The sequence below is a fragment of the Parasteatoda tepidariorum genome, chromosome 3 (genome assembly GCF_043381705.1).
Source record: "Parasteatoda tepidariorum isolate YZ-2023 chromosome 3, CAS_Ptep_4.0, whole genome shotgun sequence".
Taxonomy (NCBI): Eukaryota; Metazoa; Arthropoda; class Arachnida; order Araneae; family Theridiidae; genus Parasteatoda; species Parasteatoda tepidariorum.
This window is the reverse complement of record NC_092206.1, coordinates 65,814,138-65,824,364: the sequence shown is the minus strand read 5'-3', so window position 1 is coordinate 65,824,364 and position 10,227 is coordinate 65,814,138. Positions and strand designations below refer to the sequence as shown.

The following is a 10,227-nucleotide window of genomic DNA, read 5'->3' as shown; positions in this document are numbered from 1 at the left end:
CACAGTAGGTTCATTTTTTTAAGTTTCTTGCGGCCGCTGCTCAAAAGTGGCCGAGTTTTGACAATTATTCTGCCACAGATCATGATATGGAAATCTTCCCACTAAATTTCACTGAGCCCTGATTTATGGAGATTTCAGATTTCGAAAGGAAAATTTTGGTATTATTTAGTTGAATGATAAAATACCAATTTAAAAGCCATTAATCCAATGTAACTAGTTTTAAAATGCTCTTTTACTTGTGTTTGTTCAACAAACATATGTAGAAAAATAACATATATAATGTTAGAACATTAATATATTTTGCCATAAATCAGTTATCTGCAATAATTTACGAATAATGTTTACATGCAAACCATTAAATAGTTAATGTATAATACCTATCCTAGTGGCATAATTTTTTCGGCTTTCTGCAACATGCCTCTCTAGTGCTAATATCAAAATCAAACTTTTCTAATAAAGTAATAAAATTATTTTAATTAAATATGTTAATTTTTTTTATGCTAATAATATGGGCAATATTCTTTCCTTTTGTAGGGGGAAGACACTAATTATTTCCTTTTTTGCATTTCGTAAATCATCTTCAAATTAAAAAAAATAAAAAATAGTGAAATCCATATCAGTAAATACTGTAAAAAAGACAGACAGCGAATGTATGCGAATTGGACTGTTCATAAAGAGGTTACTAGATCCGTGTTATCTTTTCAAGATTCTGTTTAGATAATCTTCTCTTCTTCTAAAGCTGTACATAACTTAGTTCGTCCTGGCTTATCCCACAATTCTATTCTATACAGCCCTCTGTTTTTATTTCTTCCACCAATGGATATATGCTACGGATACAAATAATATCATATTAAAAATATTGGAATTTAAAAACTATGTAAAAATCAATAGCAAAGGCATCCTTTGAATATAATTCTAAGAAAAGGTAAAATCTTTCAAAAAAAAATTTCAGAAAAGAAAATAAAGTATTTTTACTTACCAAAGAAAAAAATCTCCTACATGGTTACTTTCCAAAGAAAAAATCTTTTTGCAGGAATTGGGTAAGATTCTGCTACAATGTCACCATGTAGCAGAACCACTGTTTTTATGTCTGCATATATGCTGTGTAAAATGCAGAATTTTTCAGTGATAGGAGAAGAAGGATTGATCCACTGCCTTTAACATCTGAATGCTTGGATAAACTGAAAACTGCTTTGCAATTAATAGGTTTTATTACCAAAATTTTTTACCAAAAAAAAAAAGGTTCAATTTTGGAAGAAAAAAAAATTTAAAGAATCTTTCTAATCAATGTTAAGTTTTACAGCAAGTAAGTTGATTTAAACCTTTTTTTTTGTTGCTTTATTTTGTTTATAGCATATAATTTTTTTATTAAAGCTGCATTTGGTTTAAGAAGCAAATTGTTACTGTCTCTAACTTCGTTTTCTAAGGTAGTCTGACAGTACATTCTTTGAGCTTAGAAAGAAAATAAAAATTTCTTTTTATTTAATACTAATTAAGAAAATTTTTTTGAAGTAAGTTTTTTACTAAGTGATATAAAATAAAATGTTTGCTGAATTTTATGTCTTTTATAAATATTAGGAGTTTGCAGATTGTAGTTTAAATAAAACTCCCCTGTGTAGTTTAAATTAAATTATGCTGGTTTTTAATTTAGAAAAACAAAAAGTATGATCATAAGGTAGTTCAGAATTAGCCAGGTATAAGGAAATTTTATTTATTATATTTGATTTTTTAGTGTCTGAGAATGAGAAATAAATGAAAAAATATTTTTGGAAACTTTTTGCCTGCACCTGGCTAACATAGATACTAATATTTCTGTATTTTACAATATTTGAAATGTTATAACTGAAGTTTAGGAAAACCTAATCTAATCAATCCATTTTATGTGGTAATGGTTTTTCCTTTGCTTTTAAATATCTACCCATGCTTGTGAGATTTAACATCTGGTGTTTGCTATTTCTCGCTTGTCAATGCTTGTTAATTATTAGGTACTTTGCTTTTATGTGATATCTCTTTCTCCTCAATGTTTATTATTGTTAATTTTTTTTTTTTTTTTTTTTTTTTTTTTTTTTTTTTTTTTTTTTTTTTGCTTTGGTTTGGTTATGTTTTGCACTCTACTGAAAATTCTATCTTTCCAACTTAGTTGCCAACTTATAAGGTTTTTATTTATTTGTTTGAATTTTTTTTTTTTGAAAAAATAGTTTGAAAGTAATATAAACCAGCTTTATACTTTGCAGCACAAAGTTATAGCTTTATGTTTATTAAAATGTAAGTGAAATTTGCAATTTTATATTTATTTTAATTTTAGTATTTTGTAGAAGTTAATTGAACAATAATTTTAGTCTCTCATTTCTTAAATCATTTAATTTTAAATCAAAATTAAATTTTGGAAAATTAATTAAATTTCTTATTTTTAAAATTTAATTTGTTTTATTTAATTTAAATTTAATTTTTTATCATTTCTTTTTTTATTTAAAATTTAATTTTTAATAATTTTATATTTTGTTAAAAACATTTTGAAAACATGGTTTATTAAGTTATTTACTAATAGAATAAATTAACCGAAGGACTTCTCAGTAAGCATATCTGTATTGTTTAAAATATCAAGAAGATTTTTTCAAATATTAAAATTTTTCATTTTAATATGGTCTTTAACATCTAAATTCAGTTAGAAATAACAAAGAAAGTATACCAAAAGCAATTGATGCAATGCAATGTTTAGGATAAGTAGTTGGCAACTAAGCTGCATCTGCATGATTTTTGTTATGATTAATGCACACATGCTTTGTTTTTGCTTCTTATGCATTTTGTTGCTTTAAAATTTTCAGGTCGAAATAAGCAACCTGTAAAAAAAAGATCTAGGAAAGGTAATAAATTTAGTTGCATGTTTACTATCTTAATCTTTGCATTTATATATATGTATGCTGTATGAAATCCTCTTAATCTCTGGTGTCCTCCTCCTCTAGATTATATTCTATATTTAAATTTTTTATGCTATTTCGTTTTCTTTACTTAACTGTTTAGGTTTTGACCTTTAATTCAGCTCTGGTTTTCTTGTATATTTAATGGGATTACTGATTATGCATTTGATGTAAGCTATATTTATGATCAGATTTAATACATTAATTTGTTTATCTAAAGAACTTCTCTTAACTGATTGTACGTGTAATTATATAAACTTTATTTAAGAACAAATTTATACATTAATTTGTCTATCTATAGCAGCAATTCCCAATTTTTTTTCAGCTATTGAACCCTAAATCATCAACCGTCTTTCAGCAGAACCCCCTCTTTCTAGATAAAGTATATAAAAATAATTGTGAACAAAATACTATTTTAATTTTAAAATATTTAATATGAAAAATGATATTATGATAAAACAACAGATAATAATCTTATTTAAATCTAATTCTAGATTCAAATTTTTTTCTTCATTGTATTGCTATTGTCATTATTGTCGATCACAACATCTCATTAGATATTATGTCAGACACTTAAATTCAAATTCACTGTCTTGGAGCTTATTCTAGATTTGTATTGAATTTCTTTTCGGTTTATGTACATGAGCAAAAAAGAAAAAAAAAGACAGATAAAATATGTCATTTTTGAAATTAAAAAATAAAAATAACTGGTACAAACATTGCACATTGAATTATCGGTCGGTCCTGATAGGTCCCACAGTAGGTTCATTGTAAAGACCAACCAGTAGAATTCCGAAGTGAATCGTCATTGACTGTGGTCAGTAAATGGGTAGGTGACCACTTTGATCTGTCTGCGCCAAGACCAAGGGTGTGCAGTATCGGTCCTTGTTAAACTATACTATCGTTAAGTGCTCGACTTTGCAAGTCTTCAGACTACCAAAGCAGGTGAGCTATCCCCCTCTGCAGAGGATCAAAATTGCAATGGCATGTCTTCTGATCATCCTTAGGGGTGTTTCCGTCACCAATAGCTCATAGTGCAGCTTTAGTGTGACGTAAATAAAGCAGAGATGATTGTACTCCAGAAAAAATCTGGATTTCCTGATTTTTCTCTAACTGCGAGCTGGAAGTTTCCGGATATCCAAGGTCTAAAAGTTTCAGGAAATAATCGATCGCATTTATTTTTTAAAATTCTTATATATTTTATTGAGAAATATTAGAACTAGAATTTAAACATGGCATCACTTTCATTTGTAAATATTTTTTCTTTTAGAATAATAAATGTGATTAGACAAAGAAGTAAACTTATACATAATTATTAATTTAAATTATGCTGCATATAAGTTATTTAGAATTTCATGTTTTTAAAATATCAATGATTTAAATTTATAAAGACATTAATGTTTTGAAATCCGTTGTTAATGACTTTACTCCAGAAATTTTCAGGTTGTTGAGTCAGAGCTCACCATCACCCCTGATAAAGTACCTACTTACTGGTTCTGATAGTTTTTCAAAACAGGCTTCCCAATCGGTCGGCAAAGTGTTGGGATCCGATCATGGCAAATAGTAGCCCGTAAAGATAGATCAGAAGTTTTAATGCTGATTCATTGATTATTTATAATTTCTTTTTTAACTCCTACAGAGAAAGGGTAGTCATCTAATCTATACATGTAATGAAATGAAGAATTTGTGAAGGGAGTGCATATATATGTATGCATACCGGATTTGCGAGTAAACTGTAGGTACTAAAAAAATGATATTCAACTTGGGAGTTAAATGAGTACAGCTGTAAACAAATTACAAAACCCAATTTTCGACTTAATTAGATTTGTAATTATAAATTTTTTTGTGTTTTTCCCCATATTTCTACTTTTTGTAGCCGATCTTGAATCATCCTAAGATTTTGATTTTTATCCATCATAAAGTTATTTTATTTTTATTTTCAAAGTTAACCTTTTCATTTTTTCTTAAAGGGATTTTTAAACTCACGAAATTTTTAAACTCTGACATCCGTGTGAGTCTGTTGCGGAAATATAACTTCAAATTTAGTTAAAGGTATGCTGTGGACTTTCTGGGTATTAAATGATTCCTCATTTATTGGGAGTACAAATTAGTTCAGTCAGTTTTTTTTTGTGGTCAAAAATGCATTTATTTCAGAACAAAATGAATTAACTGATTATAAAAATATTGTCCATCGCTGGCTACTACTTTTTTCCACCTCTCTGGCAATTTTCGAATTCCATCTCGAAAAAATGTCTCGTCTTCTGAGGCGATCCAAGTTATGAGCCAATTTTTGATTTTTGAGAAAGACGTGAACCGGTGACCTGCCAAATCATGCGGTAACCGTCGGAACAACCTGTAATCTGAAGGAGCAATGTCCGGCGAATACGGCGGTTTCGGTAAAATATCCCACTTTAGCGTTTCCAGATAATTTTTTGCGACATGAGACCTACCGTTATCATTCAGAAGAATAACTTCGTCATATCTTTGCTCGTATTGCTGCTGTTTTTCTCGTAATACACGGCTTAAACGAATCAATTGCAGCCTATACTGATCGCCCGTAATGGAATCTCCAGGTTGTAGCAGCTCGTAACACCATTCACCATTCTTGAAACGTCGAAACCATTCCCTACATGATTTATCAGTTGGAGCATTGTCACCATAAACTTTTACAAGCATTCGATGCTCTTCAGCAGCACTTTTCTTCCAATTAAAGCAGAAACATAAAACCTCCCGCAAATGCTGCTTAGTTACCACAGAATTTGACACATTCAATAAAGTAAAAAATAGGGTTTTTGTATGAAACTCAAAGCGATATGAATTGAATATTACTGACAGATGTCTAACCTCTGAAACCACCAAAACCAGCTGTCACTATGAAACATACATAACAGCCAGAGCCATCTTACTTAAACGACAATTTTCTTTTTTCGGATCTAAATATTTTCTATCAGATGCATCTGTTAGTATACTTATTTTACCGCCACCGCTCCCAGTTAAAATAGCGTCCAGCAAAGTAGAGCTTTCCAGCTTAGTTGTTTGTGATCTTGAATTGTGAAACTGTTAAATGAAAATATTATATATCTATATTATTTGTTGATTTTTTGCCAAATTAAATAGAAGAGAATGTCAATCTTTTAGACGGTAAATGTTTCAGAGGGTCTAAGACAGGGGTGTCAAACTCGCGGGCCGCATGCGGCCCGAGGTGAAAATTTTTGTGGCCCAGTCAATATATCCGAGGCAAAGTAAAAATAATTTGGAAATATGAATTAGAAACGAAACCAGCATATAAAATTATAATATACTTTATTTATAAACTGTACGGATTATTTTAAATTGTACGAGCGAAAATGTAAAATTCTAATTGGCTGAAATGGAGACCGTTTCACATTAAGCTATCAATTAATAGTACATACTCAGGTTTTACTACAGCGAGGTAAGTTGATTATCTTGCCCCATGGTTCTCAAACATATCTGGGATTCGAAAGAAGAAATATGTAAGTTTTTACATACTAAAAATCAAGATACGAGCTTGTTCTCCGATTAAATATGGTTGCAAGATTTATCTTTTATGGTTGATATAACCCAACACTTATCCGATTTATAATTTATTGTTACAAGGCAAGGATCAGATCATTACAAACATGTTTGACATAATTAAAGTATTCAAATATAAACTATTTCTCTGGGAAAGGCAACTGAAAGATTTAACGCACTTCCCAACGTGCAACAAGAACAGATCTAGTTAAGATGATACTGCATTGTAACAAAAGTAAGCAGAAAATCTTAGAACAGATTTTGAAACAAGGTTTAAGGATTTTATTTCTTTAGAAGACAAATTTTGTTTGTTTTCTTCGATTTTTTCAATAAATATAGACTCAGTACCCAGTTATATGCAAATGGAAGTGATTGAGATTCAGTACGACTCAAATTTGAAGGCAAAATTCATTGAAGTGGGTATGCTCTAATTTTACGAATATTTACCGCAAGATTTGAAAATACTCGAAAATTCGCATATGAAATTATTTAGTATTATAGAATTATTTTAATTAAGTACTTATGTGTGAGAGCAATTATTTTCTGTTAAGAATGGAAATAAATCTCCTGTCCGAAACCGTATTAATAACGCTCACGTTGGGTCAATTTTGAAAGTAGTCTCGGCCAATAAAATTTCTCACCAAAATAGTTAAGATAGTAGCAGAGAAGAGATGGCAAGTATCGGGACGTAAACAATAATTTAACTTTATATATGTTTATTACAATGTACTATTCAAAATAAAAATATTTGTTTCGATGAACATTGATTTTTTTTGCGGCCCACCTAAAGTTAAGCATTGTTTATTTGGCCCAAGTTAGCTTTTGAGTTTGACACCCCTGGTCTAAGAGGATAGGTCTATATGTATACCTTCACTGATAACCGTGTTTGTATGATGTAAATATTAAAGGAAATAACACTTATATTAAAGTTAAAATACTTTTTTAAAACAAATCGAGCACTACTTTTTCTTTATAAAAATGTATCATCTTAAATGTAAATTTTCTTTAACATAGCAGAGTGAATATGCCATAAAGTAGTGTATTACTGTGGGCGAATGTAATGAATAAACTACTAAGTGGCGAGAATGTGACCGATTTCCCCTTCCTTTTCATTTCATGTGATTTGAATAGATTTAATAAATAATCTAAAATCGTATTTTTTACTATATATCAGGGGTTTCCAAATTACATGTGGCTGTGGGCAGCAATTCAAAACACCAGTCAAATGGCGGGCCGTAACTTTATCAAAATTTTATATAGGACTCTTTTATGTTTGAAGGAACATTAAATAATACTGTCAGATTTTTAACAAATTTTTTTTAATATTAAAGAGCAAAATAACGAGCATTACAAATAATGCTTGCTGCGTATCATTTTGAATCTTCTCTTAATCAGAAACTTTCTGACAATATTTTTTTTCTTTTAAATTTAATTCTATGATAAATTTTAAAAAAATGTTCGGCTTTATTAGGATTTAAAATAATTTTGTCCAAAATGAGTGGTTTCAAAATTTTAAATGGGAGAATCTTTTCGAAAAAATTTCTGATACTCACTGCTTAAATTGTATTTCACAAAATGCAAAAAAAAAGAAAAAAAAATTAAATAAAAAAAAAGAAACTACACAATTATTTTTGTATTTGAATAAATATTTTCTTGGATGCAAAACCTGAGAAATAAATTCTTTTACACCGTTGGTATGTAAAATTTCACAGAACGAAGAAATTCGGTGTTTTTCACGAAGGAAAAGTATTTAAACCCATATAATAAGTTCTTGTTAATTTATAATCTAAAAGACGAATGGAAAAGCGAAATTTGAAAAATTGAAACATTAATTTATATTGAACCACGAGTCCTGTACTGCTGATTTATTTTTATTAAAAATTATATTCAGGCAAGTCAATTTCCTCGTTTTTTCCAACTCTTTATTTTTTTAAAAATTGAGAATTTATTTTTTATTTTTTTCAGTTTCGCTTCTTTTTTGTATTAACTATGCAGCATTTTAACGGAGCGTTTCTAATGGACTTAATTCTTTTATTATCACTTTTTTTTAATGTAGGCCAACAGCATAGAAAATTCTGATTCTCCCCATTTAAGTTATATATTTCAGAATTAAGAAGAAAAAAATGCTTTTGTTTCTCTTAAGCTTTGTTGATTAACTTTTCTTTTTATCAGCGATTTTATTGTTGCAAAATTTTTTAAAGACTATATCTAATGAACGCTATTCTTTTATGGCCACTTTTTTCTAAAAATGCTGCAATGTGAAAAAGTTAAATTGAGATTTTTAGCATTAAATCTTTCATTGAAAAATTAAGAACTGTTTTTGTTTTAGTTTCTATCTAGCTTTTTCTTTTTCAAAATAAATTTCTTTTTGTTTTTTTTTGTAGACGTTTTTATTAGATTTTAAATTTCAATTTTTCTCAAAAATACGGTTTAGCTTTGTTGGTTAACTCTTCTTTTTATCAGCGTTTTTATTGTTGCAACATTTTTTAAAGACTATATCTAATGAACGCTATTCTTTTATGGCCACTTTTTTCTAAAAATGCTGCGATGTGAAAAAGTTTAATTGAGATTTTTAGCATTAAATCTTTTCATTGAAAAATTAAGAACGGTTTTTGTTTTAGTTTCTATTTAGCTTTTTTTTTTTGTAGACGTTTTTATTAGATTTTAAATTTAAATTTTTCTCAAAAATACGATGATTTAGCTTTAAAATTTTCGTTCAAAAAGTAAGATCTGTCGTAATTTTTCTGTTTTGATTTTGTATATAATGTTTTTTTTTATGGCCGTTTTTATAATAGCACTGCATTTTTAAAAGAATTTGTGATAGATATTATCTCTATTAACGTTTTATGAATATTTTTTTTCCCGTAAAATATTATTTTTAGCATTAAATTTTTGTTTCAAGAATAAAGACGGTAAAGAATAAAGACTTAAAATATTTCTATCTTTATTATCTTAAACATTATTCAAGTTTTTTTCCCTTTACCCCCTACCAATACTACAACGAAATTTTGATTATTTTTCTGTAACGACTAAACCGATTTATATGTAAAAATATTTATTAATAATTTTGTTTAACGAAAGAAAATGTTGCTATTCGGCGGATATTTTTGACCAAATATTCGGCTATTTCGCCTAATCATTATTCGTTACATCCTTACTTTGAACGATGTGAATTGTTATAAAAAAATTCACCTTTCATATGAATTTTTCCATCACAAATTGATTCTGTTTTTCTGTGTCTTTCTTCGTTGATGTACTTTTATCATTTAATTATTTAAAAAACAAAGTAAAGAAAAAAGTGACCGGTTGTTTATTGAATTGAGGCATCACTTTCTAGAAAAAAGAAGACCTTAGCTTTGATCAATTTAGTAGTTCGATGTTACAAACATAAACTGCGCAGAGGAGGAAAGAATGAGTGTCTACATCCGGGCTACTATTCTGCGCAGTGGGAAAATTACGAAAGATGCTATTACGTTTAGACTTCATAAGTGTAAAATTTTTTGTTTATGGTAACTCATGTTGTGGCTTTCCATCTTCTAGGAAATATTGATTGAAGTCGCCACTTTTTTTTTTGTTGATTCGTTTGTTGTCTTTGTATAATATGAATCTTAGCATATTACGAAAGAAAAATTTAGAGTAAAATTATTAGAAAAAGCTTTCCTACTCAATGCTAAGTTGTAATATTCATATATCACAATAGAAAACAAAAATACACACCCCTTTTCATAATCATAAATGAATTTAATTTTAATAATGAGCTTCTGATTATGTTAAA

At 28.5% G+C, this 10,227-nt stretch overlaps 1 protein-coding gene across 3 annotated transcripts in view; it reads left to right on the top strand.

Moving 5' to 3' along the window:
* Window positions 1-10,227, top strand: part of LOC107454413 (E3 ubiquitin-protein ligase TRIM33) — a 66,190-nt gene that overhangs the window by 2,161 nt on the left and 53,802 nt on the right. For 2 of the 3 annotated variants that reach the window (XM_016071605.4, XM_043045457.2), the window contains exon 2: window positions 2,826-2,864. The exons of the other annotated variant lie outside the window; for it this stretch is intronic. In XM_016071605.4, coding sequence (XP_015927091.3) covers window positions 2,826-2,864 — 39 coding nt within the window. The remainder of the gene's footprint in view (window positions 1-2,825; window positions 2,865-10,227) is intronic. 3 annotated transcript variants of the gene reach the window in all.